Source organism: Corvus brachyrhynchos, unplaced genomic scaffold (assembly GCF_000691975.1).
Source record: "Corvus brachyrhynchos isolate BGI_N302 unplaced genomic scaffold, ASM69197v1 scaffold27, whole genome shotgun sequence".
Classification (NCBI taxonomy): Eukaryota; Metazoa; Chordata; class Aves; order Passeriformes; family Corvidae; genus Corvus; species Corvus brachyrhynchos.
This window is the reverse complement of record NW_008239139.1, coordinates 1,078,806-1,102,013: the sequence shown is the minus strand read 5'-3', so window position 1 is coordinate 1,102,013 and position 23,208 is coordinate 1,078,806. Positions and strand designations below refer to the sequence as shown.

Below are 23,208 nucleotides of genomic sequence, written 5' to 3'. Positions count from 1 at the left end.
GTGAATGGAGCTCCAGTGGCAGCAGTTTTTTTGGATACTGCCGCTGGATCTCTGACAGCAGCAGAGGTCTGAATATTGCCATGTATGTTTTCCTGGCTCATCTTTTTTCCCCTCCCTTTCCTCTTTGTGCCTGCCTTCCTTTCTTCTCCCTTTATCCCCTCTCTTCCTTGTAACACATACTCACATAGCCTTTCCTTCAGACACATGTTTTCAGCCCTCTGCAGTCCAAGCAAATGGTCTCCAGGCTGGATACAGGCATTGCAGGAGAGAGAATCTCGTATCTCAATGGCTCTGCACGAGCAATGCAAGGGAAGTCTGATGCTGTTCCTTCTAGAAGGTGTTTGGTAGGGCTGGAGACCTTGGGGAATTGTTACAGATCTCTAGTGAGCATTGCAAATAGAGATCTTTTCCCAGTGGCTTGTCACATGCCCAGAAACAGTCAGTTGTCACTGAAATCAAAGCCAGCAGCATCTCTGCAGTCCCTCTACTAAACAACAAATCCCCACTCCAAACTATGGAACCATGGAGTTTTCCCAGTGAAGTGGTTTCAGAACTTCATCAACATGGGCAGGTCTCTCTAATTGCTTTTTCAGGAAAAGCTGAACTGTTTTACTTGACACTTTCAAGGAAGAAAACAGTTTCAGCTTAACATAAACTCCTGGAAGAGAAAATTTTCAGCCCGGATGAATAAAGCTTGTTAAAAGCACAAGCAGCTGTAAAAAGGGATTTGTAGCTGAATGTGGGGAGCAGCCAAAGCTGCTATCAGTGCTGCTTATAGTGCAGTTGCTTGAAATTACCTCCATAGGAGCCTTTCACTGGACTAGGACAGGGAAAAATGAGCTTATGCTTCAGGTGTGTGTGATGCAGAAGAAATAAAATGGCTGAAATCGAGGGAAGCTTTAAACTGCAGGCATGGTGTTCCGGTTTCCCGAGACCTGGCGGATCTGGTGGCCATACTTTGATGAGGTCTTATTTTTCCTGTTAGCCCTCCTCCACTTTGTCTCCTCCTTGCACCGGTGGAATGTCTGGTATGAAGAGAAACCCTTTTTCATGTTCTCGGTCACATCTTTGATCTGTTAAGTGCATTTTGCTACTTTCCTTTTTTTCTCTTTCTATTCCTGATCCCTTACTGTGCCTCTCTCTCCTCCTCTCCCTGTTCCTCCCAGTTTTCTTCCTCTACTTTCATCCCACACAGAATGAAGTATGGATTGCTGAAGAGAATAAGGAAAAGCCCTGAGTGGGATCACCTTCTCTGCTGTGAATGCCCTGCCCTTGCTTTCCCCAAAAATCCAGTAAACAGCAAAAATTCCAAATACGGTCACAACTGAAAATGTACACAAAGAATACATGATATTATCAGTGAAAATGAGTTAAGGCAGTTGTGACTTTCATAAAACTTCTCCATGGCTCCCAAAAGAGTCTGTAAAACTGCTCCTGCTTGTGTGTGTTTATGCATCTAGGTCTGCATGGGGAGTGGTAGCTGGGGTTTAAGGCTCTCCAGGGAGATAAGGAGCAAGGATGCCACACACATGCTGTGGGGAAGGTCAAGACTACTCATAAAGAAGGAAGCAGGAGGGCTTTTCTTCTCCCTTGCAAAACCTGCAGCTATGACTGGTATTTTGTTTCCCTGAATAGACAAGTGCTTTAAGCAAGTTAAATACCCAGATGTGTCTAGATATATTGGATTTTTAAAAAAGATACTTCTCCAGTATAAGATGCAGCTGCCTGGACAGATGATAAGGAAGTCCTCTTTAAGTAGGAAAGGTAAGGTGGTCTCTACAGACAGAATATGGCTCCTGTAAAACTTGCTTATTCTCAGCAGGGGACTCTGTCAAGCTGGTTTGGAATTAGTCTGTGCATCTATCAATGACTTAAAGCTTTGGCATGTACTTAAAATAGCCCCTTCTAAGTTTAAAAAGGTTCTTGATTAGAGGTGTCTTACTGTTACCAATAATTAAGAATAAGAGAACAACCTTGCTTTTATATTCATCTTCCCAATAGCTTCCCGTAGTGTTAGGAGTTTGAAAGTGCCAGTTCAAAACTCTGGTGGTTGCTGGGAGTTGGACCTGCTTCCTAAGAAGAATATAAATGAGAGCAATGATCCTCTCAGAGTGAAGGGACCTGGCCAAAACAATCTCTTGATATAGCAACACTTATCCATACTTACCTTGGTCTTTGAGACATTCCTGGTGGAGAGTCCATCATAGATCTCAGTTGTTTATTTGCTTCCCCTTGAGAAAGCCTTCAAAGACAGCACAGAGCAAGCTCACGTTTAATGCCAAAGCTGAGTCAGCTGCAGTGTGGGGTAAACCTCTTTCCAATTGTGGTCCAATAGCTCACAGAGCTGTGGCAATGACCAGCAGCCAAGGAGCTGCCCCACACTGTTCTGTAAGGTCGAGGTGCCTCCAATGGCACAGGCAAATTAAAAAAGCTGCCTGCTTCTTAGAGAAGTTTGTTTTGATTAACCCAGAGTCCATCTGGTACCAGTGAAGTGTATGTTCCTGTAAACTGCACCATACTGAATTTTACTGGGCCACCTACCCTGCTCAATTATAGAACCTCGGAGTGCCCTGATGATGTAACTGATTCCAGGATGCTTTTCAGGAAGCTGAGACTGCCAAATATCTGTCTTGGCCTCTGCTTGAACTGTGTGAGAGAAGTCCCTGCATTATTAAGCTTTTCTTGGATTTATTATTTGTTGTGATTCTGGTTGCTTTGGGAAGTATTCCTGAAAGGCTTTTAAAAGATAGCAAGCAGATAATTACATGCTGGGTTGCTTTGTGGGAAAGCTGGCATGAAGCAGAAGTGGAACCCCTGCCCAAATGGGCTCTTTTCACACTTGTTTAGTGAACCTGATGATCTGGATTTTCTCCTCTAATTTTATAATTTTCTTAGGAAAATCTGGAAGATCCACACCTTGAAATGTTCACATACTCCGGAGGTAGCGTATTGCTGTGTGGTGCTACCATCAACACACTTTGCCTAACTACATCCCACGCCCAGTCTCATGTGGGAGCGGATGTATGTGTGTGTTTTGGCATGTTCTTAGCACCACAATTGTGCTGGTTGGGGTGGAGCAGGTGATAGGGAGTGGTTCCCATGAATAGAGGGATGTTTGGCAGCCTGGAGAGGTTGGCCAATGCAGGGAAATCTGACCTGTAAATGACTTTTTACAAGACAGCTGTTAAAAAGGGGTATAAAACAGTTTAACTGTTAAAATAGTAATTTCTTTCCTTCTTCTGGTTAAAGAAAAATTAAGAGCTTTGGCTGATCTTAAGGTTGTCTGAGCAAAGTTCTGTGTAACCTTAGATGTGTTTGCAAGCTGAGATTTTACATGGAAAAAGCTACTGCATTTTACATGCTGTCTGTCACTGACACGTATCCAATTTCCTCATCCAGGTCTCGCTTGAAGTTCATTTGGTTTTGATACACAAACTGTGTGTTGTTCTTTCACCTGCACTAGATGGGAGATGTTTTACTAGTTACCTTCCCTGGCACAGGTGGTAGCCCAGTGAGGTGTTCTGTAAAACCACGTGGTTCTTGTAAATCTTTGAGGCATTGAGTGTGACCTGTCCATTTATACCACTCCTGCAGGTCGATCTGATGCGTGGAGAGCAGGATTGCTGAGCAATGAACCATGGTATCTTTTGCGGTTTCCACACAGACTTCAGGACAGCAGCTTTCTCAAAATGGAAAAGTTTCACTTCTTAATTGAACTATTCATTGCCTCACCATGGGTAGAGAGCAAACGCACGGCCTGGAGATGATGGCCACCCCACAAGTTTTAGGTCACTGATGCAAGGTGATGCTGTTTCTCAAGGATGAAGTTGGCAGACTTCTTGACACTGATAAAAGTGCTCCTCTGTCTGTAACTGAAGCCTTGGAGAAAGAGCTGAACTGTTCTAGTTGATCTTTTCCCAGAATAATTCCACCTAAAGCAAATACTTGTAATGGAAAATTCCTGTCTAAAGTGTTGCAGAGAGTTAAAAGGAAGTGAAAACAGGTTCTTGAAAAGAGTCAGACAGTGTGATGAATAGAAGGCTCTCCTCTCTCCACACATAAAAATGTAAACAAAGTGCAACCAAACACTTCCTGCTGCAAATCACGAGGGGATTGAGTTTCATAAAGGGCTCCAGTAGGGGACAAAAGCCTGGGGTTTGGTCCAAATGCTGTTAAAGTCAGTGAGAGGCTTTCCCTTTGGTTCCAGTGGGCTTTGGAGCCAGGCCATGGTGAGCCCTTGAAGGCCAACCTGACCTTTCATGGGGAGAAAAAGCTGAAGGCTTAGTTTCATCTCTCTTGTACTTGCTGGAGCCTGATTAAAATCAGTGGGAACTCAAGAAACTTTGCACTTTGAGGCGTTCAGCCCTTGAAGACTAGTCTGACATTTAAGTCAGGTTTGGTGCTTAAATGTCAACATTTGACAATAAGTAGACACCAAAGACTGAAAGTCATCTGGCTTGCTTTACACTGTGTGGTTTAGTTCCCTAGTTTTAGGCATGGCACTTAGGGAAAGTTTTCTGAAGAGCAGTTCTTTTGTACAGAACATCCAGATGTACTTCTTTCATCTTGGTAAATGCTGCCTCTGTTTCTTGCTGGCTTTGCCCTGGTGCTTTTTTCTGCAGTATAATCTTTTCTTCATCTCGCCATGGTGACCAGGCTTGCGAACTTCCTACTATAGAAAATTTGAACAAAACCCCAGATATTAAAGACTCTTGGCTGCATTAGGAAGTGCTTCAGTCTTGTTTTTTCAAAGACTTGAAGGGTGGAAGCAATCAGGCGATAGTCTGTCTTAAGGAATTTGGAGAGGAAATAAGATGTGTTTTATATGCTCGATGTTCACAGGAGAAACATATGAGGATTTCATGCTTGGAAAGGTAACTTGCTTGAAGGTGTTGCAATACAAACTGCAGGTTTTGTAAATCATTTAAATAGAGTATCCTGATACTGATTGTATGTTATGCAGAAGAACCTGCAAATGTTTTCCTTCTGAATTTATTTTGTTTCCTTGATATATATAACTTCTTAAAATAAGTTGTCTTTTTTCAATAGTTTTACCTCCTATATGCTTAAAATATTCCTGTTGTCTCTTCTGTATTTCTTTTTGTCATTTCTTTATTACAATGATGGAGCATCTGTAAGGTTCAATAGAAATGGAATTATCATGAAATTAATATCATGGATATGGCACTGTTTGTTATATTAAGAAAGTTCCTTAGACTTTGGCAAGTGCTTCTACTCTGTATTAAAATAAATGCGTAGTTTTGGCTCCCAGTACAGTTTAATTTTACTCATTGAGAAACAGGAAGGGTTTTATGAACATTCCTACAACAGTAAGCCACCTGTGTGTTTGTGTCTGTGCAATTAATTGTCACAGCACTTTGTCAGCAGACTTGTGATGAAACTTAAACGTGCAGAATGCGCTCCAAAATAAATGCTTAGAATCAGTTCTGCTAGATAGTTATTCTTCTCTCTAGAGACTGAGCAGAGAGCTGGGAACAAGGAGTTTTTGCATTTTAATCACAGTCTAAAATTGAATTGCTCTCTTTGGGTGACCTTTTAAAAATGTGTCTCCGTGTAGTCATCTGGGAGTCTGAAGACAGCAATCTCACTGAGACCCACATGGGATTTTTCTGAGGATTAAGGAGTTAATTGAAGATTAAAAAAAAAACCCAACAAACTAACAAACACATCAAAACCATATTTTGATGGCAAAACTGCAATGTATTACGGTGTGTATTACTTGAACTAGTCTCAGTATTTTACTTATGTGGAAAGATCTTTGAAGAGTAGGAGTGATGTCATTACTACTGCATTTAGGGTGGTTAAATCAATGTACACATTTTTCTCCATTTGAAAAATGAGTTAGTGTTCCAAAGTACTTCAACAAACATTTGTTTCCTTATATTTCAGCTACCTGACTGCAAATAACAACCAGAATTTCTTGTATACTGCAAGGCCTTTTTTGAAGAGAGCTGCTTTGGTGATAAGCTACGTAAGTAGGAATGGACTTGACCATGTATTTCTGTGTATTTGATGAGAATGAGCAATGCATAGTAGTATCCCAGAAGACTCTGAAAGCTCACATGGGAGATCTTAATACAAAGTTAGGCTTGAAAATTAGTCTAGAAAACTTCAGCTGGGCAGAAACAAGAATATTACTGTATTTTCAGCTCAAACCTTTAGATTTATAGTGGTTGCCCTTGCAACTGTGTAATCACCTGCAGGTATTTCCTGCCCTAAATACAGGGGACTCGGTGGCACTGGGCTGCCTGGTCAGTGACATGCTGTTAATGCCAATGCAGGGCTCAGTAAGTCATAAGAAAAACTGCTGCTTGATGCGCTCCAAGCAAGACTCAGCATGTTGCAGAGGAGAAAACAAGCACTTCCATGGGAATGTTCTGGGTGTGCTGCTCCAGGAGCCAGATCCCCTTGCTTGTCCCCTGACAAGCGGTTACCAGAAAGGTGAAGGAGTGGCAGCTTGCAGAAATTCTTCCAGGAATTAGGATTGCACAGCATGAGAAGCACCGATGGAGCTTGTCCTTACACCTGTGCCAGCATGGATAAATGATAAGAACTTTTAAAATATCAGCCGTGATTTTTCCCTCTGCATTTAGGTAGCAGTCAGTAGCAAAATTCTGCAGTCTACACTGCAGCAGAGTGAAGGATTTGTCCTTCAGAATGCTGCCTTTGTGGTGGGTACTGAGATGTGCCAGTTGCTGTCAGTAATGCAGGCACGGCAGAGGGACACACAACGTCACAGTGTGCTGTCTGTGCTGGGGGCTGGCAGGTTTGTCACCCTGTGTAAGGTGGCCAACTTGAGTTGTGCCTAAACTGCTGAGCTGACTGGCTTTGCACAGCACGGAGAGCTATCACAACAAGACGTTTGCTGGAGGACTTAGTTCTTCGTAGAAGTGCATTGCTAACGGAGATGTTCTTCTTTGAAGGTGATCCTCGTGTTGTATTTCCGCCTCTGGATAATGGGAGGTTCCATGCCGATGTTTTCAGAGCAGGACAATCCAGCCTCATTCTCACCGTATTTACTGACGAGGTACGATGACAGCAGTCAAACAAAAGTTTTCAAAAGTGTGGTCTTGACGTTACATTTTCCTACACTAAAATGGTTTGCAGATGAGAATGAAAAAAACTTGTTTTGTTGTCTTAATTACTTCTCTGTATTGCTCTGTCTAGAATAGAAAGCAACCAGAATTATTTGAACCCCAAAGCACATTGCAGGTCCTGCAGGGTTGTATTACAGCTGTTTTCCTACTGAAAATTGTGTGCTTATTTTTACGCAAAGCCCAAAGAATAAGGTTTAGTTGCCTGAGCACAGGACTGGAAAGCCCAGTAACTGAGGCATAATTCTAAATCTTAAAACTGGCTGCTCCTGAGATGTGGGGTGGTGGAAGCATTCAGAGTTCTTGCTTCAGCTGAAGTTTGTATAAAAATATACTACGCCATGCCTCTTGGTGTAGTATCAGTGACTGAGCAGTGAAGGTGGAGGGGCCATGTGCACAAGTGTTTGCTCTGTTTAGCTACTGAAAGACAATTTGGAGGCTTCTGCAGGAATTTCCCGATGTCTCAAATGAAAATGGGAGGAGTCTTCCTGTGTGTCATGTTCTGGCCTTGCTGGCTCCTCATTCCAACAGTGGAATTGCAGCTGAGACACAGGTTACAATCAAGCAATCCTTATCCAACATCTGCTGCAGAACTGGACTGGATCTCATTTGGGGAACCTTTATGATAACGTGGCAACAGCTCCTATTACCATCAAGGCTAAAAGTGCTTCCAGGAAGCACATTGTCTTGTTTGGAAAGCTCTGATGTGATTGTTTCCGGTGGAGTTATTAATGCCAGACTCGGTGCAGCACAGCGTGAAGGATTTGCTGCTGTCCCTTTTTGAGATGTTTATCCTGAGATGGAGGTCACCAAGTCACAAATGATCCTGGCCTAATTTCAGTTACCTCTTCTGTGCATGTTCTTTTGCGTGTTTGTCTCTTTGCCTATTCTAATGACAGGGGAGGGTTTTCTAAACCCAAAATCTGAGTCATTCTCAGAGTATGAAACAGTGACTATTTTTACCACTGGCACTGTGGATTTTATTAGCAGGCTTAGGAAAAAGAAGCCAGAGTGCTGCTGGCTGAGGTCCTCCCTTGGGCCCAGCAGCAGCCCCAGCTTCACCTGCAGTCCAGCAACACCTACCTACTCCAAATGTAATTAAGGAAATCCACTGCAGTAAAAAGCAGTATTACTGTTATGAAGGGATTCTAAAACCCTTTATTTATCCCAGTTCTTCCACTTCTGCTGAGCTTGATCTTAATCCTCATTTTAGTCAATTTACCCAGAAACCTTTATCTTCCATTCAGGAAACCCAACCCTTCAGCAGGTCTCAGTGTCAGTCCTGCAGGTACAGAGACCCAGTGACTGTCTCTGAACTGACAGCCCATGATGCACCCTCTGACCACAGCCCTTATCTTGGCAACAACCTTTCCAAAACTTCCTCCCCTTTCAGACTCAGGCTATAACTGTAACCTGAGACTTTATCTTGCCGTGGTCAGAGCTGAAGCTCTTGCTGCTGAACTGGCATTGTGCCAGTCATCCCAAGTGCAGGACTGGGATGTCAGCTGGAGATAGCAAGGTTGAAGTGGCACAGGTGTGGTTTCCAGGAAGGTCGAGGAAGGTGATTCTGCTCTTGTGAGACCTCTCCTGGCACACTGCATCCAGCTCTGTGGTCCTTGGCACAGGAAATACATGGACCTGTTGGAGTGAGTCCAGAGGAGGGCCACAGGAGTGCCTGTGTGTATGGTCCAGCCTCAGAGAAGCTCCTAAGCAGTGTATGTTCCTCAGCTGTGGACAGCTACAGTGCAGCAGCATGTGAAGAGCTGGTGTGGGAAGTTTTCAACAAGGTTTTGAAGACAGTAATTAGGACACAGCACTGAAGCTAAGATGTTAATTGCAATTTGGGTTGAGTTGGGAAGAAGGCAGTGGAAGAGCTAAGTTTGCTGTCAAGACGAGAAACTAAAAGGAAGATCAGTTTTGGGTAGTGCTCTTGAAGTGATTACTAACACTGTCACTGTGGTTGAAGCAAGGGTTAGTTTCAGGCAGTGGGCAAGTTGTTTTGTAACTCTGAAGATCATTTAGGTAACAAATGGGAGTTTCTGTTTTCAAAGAGTTGTCCTTATTTGAGCTGGAAATGTGGTTTTTGTGCACGTCTCGCCAGGGTAAATGTTATGGTTTTCAACAAAGTTGAAACTTATTGTAAGACTTGGCCAGCTCTGTGGGACTAGAAGGAAGGCTGATAACAGTGGAATAAAAAAGAAAAACAGTCGTTTGGAGATGTGTGGCAGTCTTTGTGAAATTCATGAAGTTAGATGTGAAGCTGGGGTCTCAGCTGGCACGGGATGAACCCAACGGAGCATTGTAACTTTTGCAGGGTTTATTGGGGCCAACATTAGGGGCAGGTATAAGTTAGGGGGTTGAAAAAGTAGTGACTCATGAGGTCAGAATTTGTCATCCCTTAGAGCTGATACGGTGTAAATTACAAGACTGGGGGTGTGAGAGGTGTGTGCATCCATGATTGTGTGGAGGAGGGGGGCACGTAGAACTTGGGGTGTATCAAATGAATCTGAGAGGAGACAGGTTCCAAGCAAGGCAAGGAAGTGGCTTGCAGCAGGTAGTTGAGCTGGAGAGCTTCTTCCTGCAAGATACCAGGAGTGTGCTGGATGTTTATGCAGGCTCCAAGAGAGATCTGCCAAGTTGAAATAAGAAATCCAGGCTACTAAATATGCAGAAAGCACATCCAACTCAGAAACTCCAACTCATCCAACTCCCCAGCTAGGAACTGGGGAAAAATTATCATCTTACATGCTTTACTTGGCACTGACTTTTGGTCATTGCTGGATAGACCTTTGATGTGGCTCAGTGTGGCCTTAGAAAATGCCTATGTGTTCTGTGTAACCTGTCTCCATTCTTGGACAACACAAATTAAAGTAGACAGATAATGATTTATTTAACAATTGAAAGGCTAAATATGCTGAAATAATGACAGTTTGTAAGTCTTTAAAAACAGTCATCTGTTCAGCATGCTCACTAAATTACTGTTGTTAAAATGAGAAGCGATATTCCCAAATACTTCAAAGCTTAGTGACATAAATGAAAGCTACATTTCATTGCCCTTCATTGTGTTGCTTGGCAAAGGTGGTTTGAGAAGATGAGATGTGTCCATCATTCCCTTTCCCAGTGGAGGCAGAAATGAAGGTGTTTGGAATCCTGCTATTCCTAAGCCCTGCCATGAAAGCCTGTCCATCAGGCTGTTGTGCACTGCAGGAGGGATGTACTGTCTCCTGTGGCCTTACCTTAAAGAACACAGACTTTGATCTCAAAATCTGCTATGGGTAAGCGATATTTGAGATAGAAAACCCAATCCCAAACCTCTGTTCAAACATTCTTGCTTATCTTAGGCAGAATTTGAGGGAGAATGCAATTAGAAAGGTTTTGAGGGCTACGCAGCTTTGTGTAAGCAGTGTACCGAAAGTGCAGCTCCGGAGTTAGGAGGGTGTTGAGTGGAGGGCTGACATGCTCCAGACATGTTGCACAATGTTTCTTTCTTCTTCCATTCTTGAGGGGAAAGAATTAGGAGGCCTCTGGATATACCAACACTGTGGCAAGACAAGGGAAAAATCCATTGTGCAGCATGTCTCAAACTGTGTGACACAGATTAAATCTTACCTATAATTTGTAACTAAAAGTCTGGTTTTTAAAAAAACTATGGGAGTCAAGTTATATTAATTTCTTCTGGCACTTGCCTTGTGATCTCTGGTGACTGATCACTCTGGGCATGAAGCAGGTTATTTGTGGTGCTTCCTTAAATAGTTAATGCATTTCTACTTGGACTGCCTTGAGATAACATTGTCCTGTGGTTGAACTGCTCTCTCTGTAAGCTGGCTTTCTGTATTCCTTTGCTGTTTCAATCAGGTAAATGAGAATTCAGTGCTGCAGAAAGCTGAAGAAGTGCTTATACATAAAAACTGGCACATAATCCTTTTCACAGAGATTTATGACTGTTTTCTGAGCAATGCATTTAATCATCCCAGTTGTAACTTCAAAGGGAATGAACTACCAAGAGGCAAACCAGAGACCTGTGCTGGGAAAATGGGTCCCTGTGCCAGCCAGTTCTGCCAAGGAAGTAGAAGTCAAGTGTAGGAACTACTTTGGTATGGAGTTTTCATGGACCTTAGGCTAGAAACTAGCATTAAAATAGACCCCTGTGACATGTCAACTCTTAATCAGCCAGGCTTGCACATGTTCCCTGAGTGGTGAAGTTCTGCCAGGCTTGTCAGTGCTTTCTATTGTGCGCCTAGAGGTGCTTAAGTTTGGCCCTGCGTGTAATCCCTGCAGGGGATCACTTTCAGGGATCCCATTCAGGGATCATTCCCAACACTTCTAACACTCTAAGAGAAGGGAGAACAACAACGTTGGTAAAAATTGCTCTCATGCCTACCCAGGGGCCAGACAGTCCATACATTAAGTGTAAAGAGTAGTCTTTATTTCAAGGGGTGTTGGGCGTTGGGTTAAGGTCTGGCTGGAACATGCTGCTCCAAAGCAAAGCCCACCCTGCAGGGAAGGTGGCACTCTCAGAGCCACATGAAAGATTTCAGCATCTCTCTCATTCAGGTGTTCTTGGTGTGATGAATAGACCCTGGTAGTGCTGCTCTGGGATTTGGTAGGCATTTTAATGGGTTGTGGTGCTTGCTGCAAGTGCTTGTTACACAACAAGCCTTCCCTGCCAGAGCCTGCATATGGAGTAGAGAGGCTGCAGCCAAAGCAGACACCATTGACTGCTACAGGCCATGCATTTTGCTTTCCAAAATACTTCCACACAGATGTGCCCAGAACATCCCTTTGGCTCCCACCAGCATGGGGTGAGTAATGCTCTGGGATACAACAGGCCATTTCCAGAAACGTGGTCTGGTTTTTAATTTCTTGAGGATCTCAGTGGCTGTCCACAGAACCCTCCATCTGCTGCTGCCTCAGTGAGCCTCTTCTGAAGCAGTTGCCCACTGCTGGGCACTGCTGGGGAATTTGGGCTGCATGACTCTGGAATGTGCTGCTGTTGGTGAGGAGTTGAAGATCAGGTGTGATCACAAGGCATGTCCTAACCCACAGCACATGGAGGTTTGCAGTGCGAGAGCAATCCCAGGCTTTCCAGCACTGAGGTTCTGACAGCAGGCTTGGGTTTCACTGGAAATTCACAGGCTCTTTGAAAGTCTTTACTCTTGAAGAATTCAGTATTTTTCAGATTCTTAGCCACAGAGTTTAAACAACTGAGAAAGAGCCATTCACCAGATTAAAGCTCTTCAGGCTGTGTAGCTATAGAGGACAACACAGTCCGCTTTTCCCCCTGTGTCCCTGCGGCACACAAGCCCACCTTCCAGAGGAGTTACCTTGTTATTCATCACACTGCAGCTCTCTGTTAATCCCCATCTTTGTCTTTCCTACTCCTGTCCTCTACTGATTGGCAGCTCTTTTCCCTAAATGCAGAAGGTTTGATGAAAGGGAATACACAGGTACTTTTCCAGTTACAAGTATTTTCTGTCTAACTTATACTCACATTTGGGTGTGTAGTGGTTTGGTCCAAAATACTCATTACTGTTTATCTGCTGTGAGATAAGAATTAGGAGAAATGCAAAGCAGGCACCAAACTTGAAAGAATATAAAGAAGTTTATTAACAGACCTAAAGGAAGAAAAAAAAAAAATTATACCACCTTCAGAACTCTCCTCCTCCCCCCCCCTTCCTCCCTTCTCCCACTGACAATGTGAAAAGACAACCCTTAAGATGTTCAGTCTGTTTACCACTTCCATAATAACCTTGTTCAGTCCATTTAGAAAGAGAAGTCTCTTCTTGCTCATGCTATGAAAACATTATCACAACGAGACAGCCGCCCACTTCCAAATATTGTTCAGTCCATTTAGGAAGAGGAGTCTCTCTGCCTGCGTGTGAGTCCTTTCCCCCGACTTGCAGCTTTTCCCGCAACTGCTTTCGAGGGTCCACTCTTGAAGTTTTTTGGGGTACAATTTTAAGGTTGAGCCGTTCAGAAACAAAAACAGAGGCCCTTCTCCTTCCCTGGGAGCAAAGGGTCTTCATCATCTTCATCGTTAGGACTATCTCTGGGAGCATCTCTAGGAACTGAGGTTTTCTCCTTTCCCATTTGGAGCAAAAGTCCTCATCTGGTTCATCTCTAGGGACTGAGGTTTTCTCCTTTCCCGTTTGGAGCAAAAGTCCTCATCTGGTTCATCTCTCCCTGTCCAAACTTCTCATGAAATTACAGCTGCGTCAGCATCTGCCTATCTCAGCGCAGGTGCTTTTGCTTACGAGTTGAACACTCCACCCCCCATATCTTCATGAAATTACAACAGGATACTCTGATATATCATAGCTTCACAACAGAATTTCAGCTTTAAGCATCTCCTCTCTCTCTTCCCTCAGGTTTTCAGCTCTTCACAGCACTAAAAGGGTTAATCGCACCTCGGCCTTGCAGCTGGAATGTGGCTTATCATAGTGGAGAGGGGGGAGAGCCAGGCCACTTCGGCTGCCCACAGCAGGGCTGTGGAGGGGTTTCGTGGGTGGAACAGGCCCATTGGCCCCAGGATGGCCGTGGTCCGGCCCGGCCTGGCCCCAGCAGGGCCTGGCCGGGCCCACTGGGCCCTGCTCGGGCCCTGCAGCCACCTGTCCCAGCGCCGGAAACGAGAGAGAGCTTGGAGGGGGAGTTTGCCTATTCTTAAATGTGGATCACAGAGGTGATCACAACTTTAAGTGGCTTAGAGAATTGTCCATATTCAAACTGGCCAGCTGATAGGTTCTATCAGTTCCCAGAGGAAACTGTAAGCACCCCTTAGCAAGGACGTCCCTTCCGGGACTATGCTTGCTAACCTATGACAGGGTGTTAAATGGAATTAGTCTGTCTGCTGCTTGTTTGTGTCGTTTACTCCACTATCCCTGAATGAGCTGGATAGACAGAGTGGGAATTTTTTTCTTCTAAGGCTCTGAAAAGAAAATGTTTGGGCTGACAATATACAGAGCAGGAAAATAAACTCGTGTGGGAAGGTATGACTGGGCTGGGAGTCCCCAGGGAAAGTGCAAATATATACAATTTGAAGACAATATCCTAGATACCACTACCTGGTTATAATCACAGCCACGTGTGTCCTAGGAGGACATTACTGTGAAGTGACTCGTCAAACTCACTTGGGTTTAGTGCTTTGTAAGAGGATGAAGAGAGCCTTGAGCCAAAATCAGTTCAGATGTTAATACAAATGAGAAGCTCTTTTCTCTAATAAAAAAGCTCTTCTTACCCTTGTCGTGAACTGAAACCTTCCTGAGTGCCTAGCAGTGTGGAGGTTGTGTCAGAAGAGCATAACCAGGGTCTATGACTTCTGAAAGGGCAAAAACTGTATTCCTACTTCTGTTTCAGATCCCTACCTGCTTCATAACTGCCCTTCTTTTTTCCCCAAGTACTAGTTAAGTGCACTTATCACCTGTCTTCTAGATAGGTCCATTTTTTCCCAGCCAGGAGAATGGTTTGCCTTTGCTTTGTTAAAATCCCCAGTTGGGAGATGTTTCACTTGCAGGTGGGTACCCTGCTGGCTCTTTGTGGGTAGGGTTGTCTGTCTGGCTTGTCCCAGAACTGGGTGGCTGGTAGGTTGCAGCACAATATGCACTTAGAAAAAATAGGATCACTGGCCCCCACTTCTCCATGTAGGTTTGGTGGGACATGGTCAGAGCTTTGTGATCACTCTTGTAGCACAGTTTTAGAAAGAAATCTATAATCTCAGTCCTGGCTGCTGTGGGGAGAAAGCTTAAACTGCTCCAAAATCAGAAGAGAAAGGAAATGCCTCATAAATGTCTATAAATCTTGTAATTTTTTTTACCTAGTCTCACATTCCTTTTGCTCTCTGATTGCCTGGGTTTGGCAGAGCTGAGATGAGAGCTTTTCCAAGCTTGTTGGTCTCTGTTACAGCAAAGGGTTACAGACAATTCCGCAAGTATTTTCCTGTCATATTGTTTGTGGCTTTGAGTAGTACCCTTTGTGTTCATTTTTGCAGCAGAAACAATCAGTTCTGATAGTTGTTTTCTGCAACAAGTTCTAGATATGAGTCATCCTGTATTTATCTCAAAGCATGCAACAGAACACTGAAACTAAAAAAATTTGAAACTAAACAAACTGGATTGCCATGGCAACACTGGCTACCAACAGGAGGAACTGTGTTTTTCTGAGCATGCCAGAGATGACGAGAAGTGAAAAGAACACTTGATACCTGCTGAAACTTGGATTTGCATGCTCAGTTTGCAAATAAAAAATTTACTGCAATGCAAATGCTGTTACCTGGCCTGGGGGAAAACTGTTTGCCAGTTAAGAGGCAAAATCTTCCAGTCACCTCACCAATAATACTCTGATTTTCATGGGATTAACTGGGAGAGTGGGAGATGCTACAGGCAGGGATTTTTCTCCCTTGGAATTCCAGTAGACACCAGAAGCAATACAGAGAAGATCATTAATTTAAAATGTCATTCACTTAGTCAACTAATTAAAAGAAAATACTCTTGTTGCCATTTGCAGGTAGGTTGCTGAAATGTAATTAGCTCCTGGAGTGATTTCGGAATCTTCAAGTCTTTTCAAAATTTGCAAATTAGTTCCTTGAGGTGTCAGCTTTGGTCAGAGGTTTCTTCCAAACTTTCTCCTGTGTTTAGCTTTCTCCTTAGGCTTGTGGTACGAGAGCCACATAGACGTGAAGGAATTATCATATGCTTTCGAGAGCCAGAAATAAAAAGCAGCACTGGATTGTCAGTAACTATTATTAGCATCCCGTTATTTTTTCCTAGAACCTAGAATAGTGATAGTTTATAGTGCTTTGTTTTATACAGCCATCCATCGTGTTCAAGGACAGCTTACCAATGCTGAAAGCATATCCAAACTTTTACTTGACTCAGAGCCTGCTCAAGGCTTTCTTGCAGCTTGCAAATGCCTCCAAAAGTCAGGCAGTGCCTTCATGGATCTTGGTACCATGCCTGCTAATGGGACATGCACGTTCAGTGAGGGTGCTTGGGAGATCACCCAGGAGATGAGGTCAAGGGTTCTCCAGTAGGGTGTCTGCAGAGGCCAACCAATTAACTGTACACTTACAGTGGTAATGACTGTCACAGGCTGTAAAATATTTCACTGCTGTTGGAACAGGGTATTTAAAGACTAATTACTGCCATAGTGGAATGGAGCGATTGTCCATCTCCTTTGGGACCCACCTCTGGCAGCAAGTTGCACATGGCTCCCAAGGAAGACTGAAGCCTCACAAGCACTTGGAAATAGGCACATGTTTACAAACCATTCCTGATCAGTGAGTGTCCTGCAGTCGTCTTCCCATCTTCACCAGGAGCTTGTCCTACCTTTCCAGCAGAAGTGCATTAACTCACACTGATCTGGCTACTCCGAATACCTCTACTTAAGTTATTAAGCTGACTCAATTTGTTATGGCAGCAGACTGTGTTCATTTATTCTGTGCTGTGTAGGGACATATCAGCTCCTGCCTTATCAGTGAAGATGCAGAAAAGCAACTAGTCTGTCCTTAGCTGCAATGCTGCAGTTTGCCAAGATCCCAAATGTCATCTTGTTCCTTTCTACCCAACAGCCTGAGTAAACAGGGGGAGGGTTTTCTGGTGTGTGTTGTGGTTTGCATACAAACTTTCATGAATATTTTCATGCTTATTGAAAATATTAATATGCCAGGGCATAAAAGGACACTCCCTCCAAAAACTGGGCTCTCCTAAAGGATCAAGGGCAAAACCAACTCAGTGCTTCTGGAAATCCTGTCTGATATACACAATTGTAGTAACATACCATATGCCATGACATTATTCAGATTCATCTAAATGGACGTGCTTTTGTTTTGACAATAAAGCTAGAAATGGATCTCAGTTTGGCTTTGAAGTAAGTAGCTGTAAATAAATGCTGGCAGCCTTTTCTGAGCTGATGTGTTGAGGCTGATGGAGAAGTCTGTTTTATTGTGGCTGAGCAGAGGTAGGTCAGGCCACACATAATGTCACGAGTGAGTGCCTTGGTGTGATTAAGTCCCACCAGAGTTTGTGTTGCTATGTTTCTCTGTAATGTGGGCCAGAAGAGATTGGGTTGGTGACTAGAAGATACATTTGTTTCTTTAGAAAGAGAGAACAATCAAAATTAAGAATCGTTTGAGCAAAATAAGGTTATGTTTTTGAGGGATGCTCTCTTAAATTGGAACTGGCTTTTTAATCGCTGTAGGGTGGGGAAGGTGAGGAAAATGGGGGATATGGAAGAGAAGTGTACCAAATGGCTGAAAACCTTAAAAATGTGAGAATATTCCACTTTCCAGATTTGAGAACTTAGAAAGATATGTGGGAAAATGAGAATGAGCCTCTGTGACTGTTTACATTGAAACATTCCAGCTCAGTAAGCCTCCTTGTTTTGGGTCACTGTGCTGCTGGAGATGTTTGTTTTTTGGATGAGAAAAGAAACTGATATCCTAACTTTGTAGTTATTCAAGTATGTTTTCACAGAAATTTAGGGCCCAACACCCATCTGGGAACTTCCTGCCGGGAGTCACACTTAGCTTTGGTGTCTTACCATTCTGCCACAAATATAATGTTGTAAGGGGCTGCATTTTGACCACAAAGGGGTATGTTTCTAAGTGGCAAGTGAGACAGTCCTCTGTTTATATGGCTTGACATTTCTGCCGTCCTTTGTTACCATTTTAATAAACCTGCCAAGGTACCATGGCAACTGGGTGTGATAACAGCTGCCAAAGCAGGCTCAGATGGAAGAAATCCTATGCGGGATAGAATGTAATTTTTTCCTTTTTTTGAGTATTTGCCATTTTTGGTGCTGTGTTCAATGTGAATTTTTCCATTTGCAAGCCACGGAGGGTTTTGTCTGTTTGAAGCCTGTCACAATTTTACTTGGTTGACTTCATGATTGCTGGAATAATCTGCAGTCTCTTGCACTTAAAAGTATTTCAACTTTAGATGCACTTTTTGGCAAATGCATGCCAAGAAGCAAAAGCCTGAGGCAGAGAGGGATGTTGGTTTGATTTGACTTTTTTCTTGTTTTCTTTAAGCCAGTTGCACACATGCTGTTCTTTTTCAGTCCTTTGAAAGCCCTGCATACTTCCCAGAGGGCAGCAGGCTCCCCAGTTCCATTCCCCATTAATTTCCTCTCTATTGAGAATAACAATTATTGAAGATTACAACAATTTGAAAGGCCCCCTACTTCCCCATCACTTCTGTGGCACATCTCATACAATCTGGCCCCAGCCCTAATAAGCCGCGATGTGATCAGCTAAGAATCACCCCCTCCCTCCTTTCTTCTGTATTTTCTCCTTGTGCTTTGGTTTGCAAAGAGAAAAGAGAGAAGGGTCTGACTTTAATTGCTCCATGTTGTCCAGATAGAAGAAATCCTAAATTGTAAGTTAAACCCAGCTAGAGGGATATTTTGTATTGCAGCAGTGATGCAGTGAACTGTGAAAAAGTTCAATGTATATGTATGTACCTGCTTAGTTATTCATTTATTGTTTAAGCCAGCAGAAAGTCACTTCAAAAGTCTAACATTCAAATGGGAGTTGAAGTTCTGTAAGTTTTCCAAAGTCTGGTGCATAGAAACCATGTAAATATTACTGATCTTATGTTATTTCTTCAAATGACCTGTTCAAGTGCCCCTCACCTATGGTAGCATCTCTTTCTTGACAGAGAGGTGTGGTGCTGCCTGTGTGTGCAGTGTTGTTGATCAGGTTTTTTTTGTTGTTTCCTCCTCCTGTGTAGTATGTGGTAAATGCCAGAGGAAAGTGTTCCCTGTGCTGGCAGTCATTCCATGTATTACATTACCTGTTCTCATTTGCAGGTTTTTAACTTATTCCTACCTTCTGGCCTTCAATGCGTGGCTCCTGCTGGCACCAATCACCCTGTGCTACGACTGGCAGGTCGGCAGCATTCCTTTGGTCGAGTCCATCTGGGATGTGAGGAACTTAGCCACGGTGTTCCTGGTGCTGGTGATGACATTACTCAGCCTACACTGCATTGCTGCATTCAAGGTAACCCCAAAAGCCGTGCAATACAACATAAAAAGAAAAGAAAATCTTTTGTCTCCTAATCTTCAGCTGAAATGGTTGGTAAGCGCATGTTTTCCTCTGGAAGGCACTGGAGTGAGGTGAAAAACCATACCAGTAATAACTAATGCAGGCAAGCTCAACTGATGAAAATGTCTCTCTAGTTGAATGTCTCAGTGTCTAATTGGTCTGATTTGAGGGCAGAACTTGGCCCGGACTCCCACATTCAATTACTGTTAATGATCCCAACCCCACTGAAGTTGTTAAGCATCTCTGCCTCTCCCATAGTCATTAGGCTGTTTGTCACTTACTTCAAACAGGACTGGGAACTGTCATCTGCAGGGCTCTTTGAAAATAAAATCTATTCCTCTACTTGCACTTTTGCTATGCTTCTAAAACCTAAACATTGGATACATCTTGATGAGAAGGTTTTTTTTGTCAGCAGAGTAATGGAATGTGGGAAATCGGAAATGATCTGGAAATTGTTCTTTGGCGTAAATAATACAGTTATTTTTGTCAGCAGAGTAATGGAATGTGGGAAATCAGAAATGATCTGGAAATTGTTCTTTGGCATAAATAATACAGTTGGTAAGCCATACTTCCCAATTCAGCATTTCAGAGGTACCATTAATCATATTGCAGAAATCAAAGTGAGGTTGTGCAAGCCTTGTCGCAAGTCAGATATGCACTTCCATGGAATGGGGTTTTTTTTGTGGATCATAGGGAGTTACAGGCTGTTCCTCTTTCAGTTGTGTTGTGGAAGCTTCTTTAGGAGAGGTGTTGGTAGTCACTCTGGAAATAGTACAAAAGTTTCTCTTCCTTAAATGTACGTATCACTGAAAAGCATAGTTGAAGTGTGTCAGGTTTTTAATACCTGTGTTATGCTAAAATGTGCAGGTCATGTACATTTTCAGTCTACCCTGGCAGTCTTCCCTGTGCTCCTGATAAGAGACAGAAAATGAACCAAACAGTTTGAGACTGCAGAGTCATTAATTTAGATAATACATTGACAGATGCTGTATGGGAAATATGGGAAAACACCCTATTAGCTATTCACCAGTTCTACCTGCAGGTTGTATATCATCTCATATTCCTCCTGCTTCCATTACTCACAGCTAAGGATATTCAGAAGTGTTTGTATTAGACCTAATCCTGTTCTCAGGAAAGTTAATGATAAAATTCTCATTAGCCCAGTACTGAAGACTTCTGAAAAAAATCTTATTCTGTGTTCTTTGAAGTTTTGTTTGCTTTTTATTTCTTCTCCTGCTGTCAGAATTTGAACTATGTGTTGGATTAATACTGTTAGTTTGCTTGAAAAAGATTTTACTTTATATTTTTATTTCTTCTTTTTCATAAAAAACAAAACAATTTACTCTGGATTTACGAATACCACTGTTTGGTTTGAAACTGCAAGTTGTAGGTTTTTTGTGAGAAATTCAGTTTTTGCTCTTGACCACTGTTAATGTTAAACAAAATGAATTTTACTCTTTGGGCATTTACTTACCAGGTGCTTTGAAATTTATCTTCAAGATTCCTTTGTGTTTATCCTTGAAACACCCTAAACACTGAATAAATTGGATCTGAAGTGACCTGCTTTTGTATCTAATCCAGTAAAACTAGAACCATCTTGACCAAGTGCTCTCATGGGCACTTGGATCCTCCAGCAAACCCACTGTGAACATGGAACTGGTGACAGTTCCTGGGGATCAGTTTGGACATGCTTCCCTCAGCCCTAGGTATAGAATCACAGAAGGGTTTGGTTGGAAGGGACCTTAAAGATCATCCAGTTCCAACCTCCCTGCCATGGGCAGGGACACCTTTTCACTAAACCAGGTTGCTCAGAACCCCATCCAATCTGGCCTTGAACACTTTAAGGGATGGAGCATATGTATGTATGTCATTAGAGGTATAATTGGAAATATATTGCTTTTCAGGAAATTCTACATTTCTGAAGGTATTTTCTATTTTATTTTTAACAGCTCACACAATCTCCAAATCGTGGTACTGCCATTCAGTGGTATCAAGATGATCATGTTGGGCTGAGCAGTATGAATTATTGAGGAAAGCAAACAGGAAGCAGTACTTTTCCTGGAAATACATTATGCCATTTGACTTCAAACAGTCCCTTTTATAACACGGAGAGGGAAGTTCAGGGCACATGGACTGCAGGCACAATTGGTTGCATTCGGTCCTAAGAAAGCATATTTCTAAATGCAACAGGAGTGGCTTTTTATAGGGCATTGCTCCCCCCAAGAAGGACCATCCTTCAGTCAAGTCCCAGCCAAGCTGTTTCTCTGTGTTTTACAGCTTAGAGGCAGCACGAGATGTATCAGTTGATTTCTCACATTTCATAAAGTGTAAGATGTTCTGCTTTCTTTTTGATGCAAACACACAGAGCAGTCTTAGCAGCCATTTTTCTCTCCTTTTTCGTTGCAAGGTCTAACCTGGAAGAGACAGCTTGCAATTTACTAAGGGATGATTGTAGAGTGAACAAGCATGCAGTGTCTGTGCCTTTCTCTTTAGAGTGTAGGTGTGCAGGGGTAAGAGAGAACAAAACCTTATATTCCTTCTCAGTGGCACCATTGCTTTCCTTTCTGCAGCATGGAGAATGGAAATGCTAGGAATTGTTTTGGCAGCAGTGAAGACATTGGTCCAGTGAACATTGAACTGATTTTCAGTGGCGAGGGGTGATGTGTGTGCATCTGCAGCACAAACTCACAGGAGACTCACAGAATATTTCATGTGGACTGTAATTAGAGAATGCATGGATTGGATTTCTGCCTTTGTTGTCGTTGAATTTTAAGCAGGGCTAATTTGTTGACGTTTGTGATTAGGGTAATAACTCTGTTGGGCATGTATGTGTGGTGCTGATAAAGGACATCTAAGGCACAAAGCTTTCTTGTTTCATTTTGTGGACGTTGTTATACCTCAGGAAGAGAAGAAACACTGGAAGATTTCTACCCATGGGTGCTTTCCTTGGAACACGTCTGTTACTAGATGGGGATTTAATGCTGAAAACTGCTGAAAGCAGCTCTCCAGTTTGTTTGGAGTGAGAAGCCTCCCTTCTCATCCTGCTCGGGCACCTTCACTGTTGTCCTCCTCTTTACTTAATGAGGAGGTCATTGGAGAAGTTGCTTTGTTAATTCCCTGTGTATAACTTCCATTCCCTGGGTTGTTTCTTCTGCGTAGTGCGAATCCCTGTTGCTTATCAGCTGGAGAGCTCCCTGTGAACAGCTTCCCAAGTAAGACTTGTTTCTCTGCATAGTGCTGAGGTGCACAGCTACCCTTGTGTCTTGCTGTAGCCATCCCTATCTGTCACATGTCACAATTAATGCCTGTTTTCAGGAGGTCTGAGAGGAGTAAAGAAAAGGCAAGCTCCTTGTTGCATCTCCCACTCAGGAGGAAAAGGACCTTGCTGCTGTCTCTGGCCAAGATTTTTCCGTAGTAACTAATGCAACAAAGTTGCAGTCCATTAAGCAGCTCTCTGAAACATTTTGGGACTTGATTTTTCACCATTTGGATGCCCAGCATGCTCTGGAAATTAGCCTCTCTGGAGCTGTTTTGGCCAAGGCACCAGGAGTCACTGGCATGTCTCAGAATCCTCCGGTTCTGCTCAACTCTTTGCAGTGAACATCCTCCCACAGGCAGTGTGCTGGGGATGTGACAAAGGCTGGGGGTGCTATTGAAAATGCCTGCATTCCAGTGAAATTTTAATAGCTGGGAAAAGAGGATGGCATTTATTTATTGTTCATTTTCGAAGACAGCCTTGGCTACAAGGAATGGATGTAGTGTGACTTCCTGGTGGATTACAGAGGTACCAGGAAATGGATGAGGTATTCTCTCACTGGGAATTCTCATTCTTCATCAAGCATGCCAGTCACAAGGTAAGAAAAATAATCTGGTGCTTCAGATGCCCACTGGGGTAACCAAGGGCCCATGGCGCTGCCTTTCTTTGCTGGAAGATATGGGGAGCACCTGGCGGACTGGAGGGAGGACAATTCTTGGCATTATCATCAGGACGACTGTTATTTCTTTGACATGTCATAATAATTCAATGAGCATGAAAGGAAGACCCTTCAGATGTTT

General features: G+C 43.1%; 1 protein-coding gene across 1 annotated transcript in view; it reads left to right on the top strand.

Moving 5' to 3' along the window:
* Positions 1-23,208, top strand: part of TMTC1 (transmembrane and tetratricopeptide repeat containing 1) — a 138,205-nt gene that overhangs the window by 45,228 nt on the left and 69,769 nt on the right. Inside the window, exons 6-8 of the mRNA XM_017739963.1 lie at positions 5,911-5,992; positions 6,945-7,048; positions 18,918-19,107. Of these exons, the coding sequence (XP_017595452.1) occupies positions 5,911-5,992; positions 6,945-7,048; positions 18,918-19,107 (376 nt within the window). The remainder of the gene's footprint in view (positions 1-5,910; positions 5,993-6,944; positions 7,049-18,917; positions 19,108-23,208) is intronic.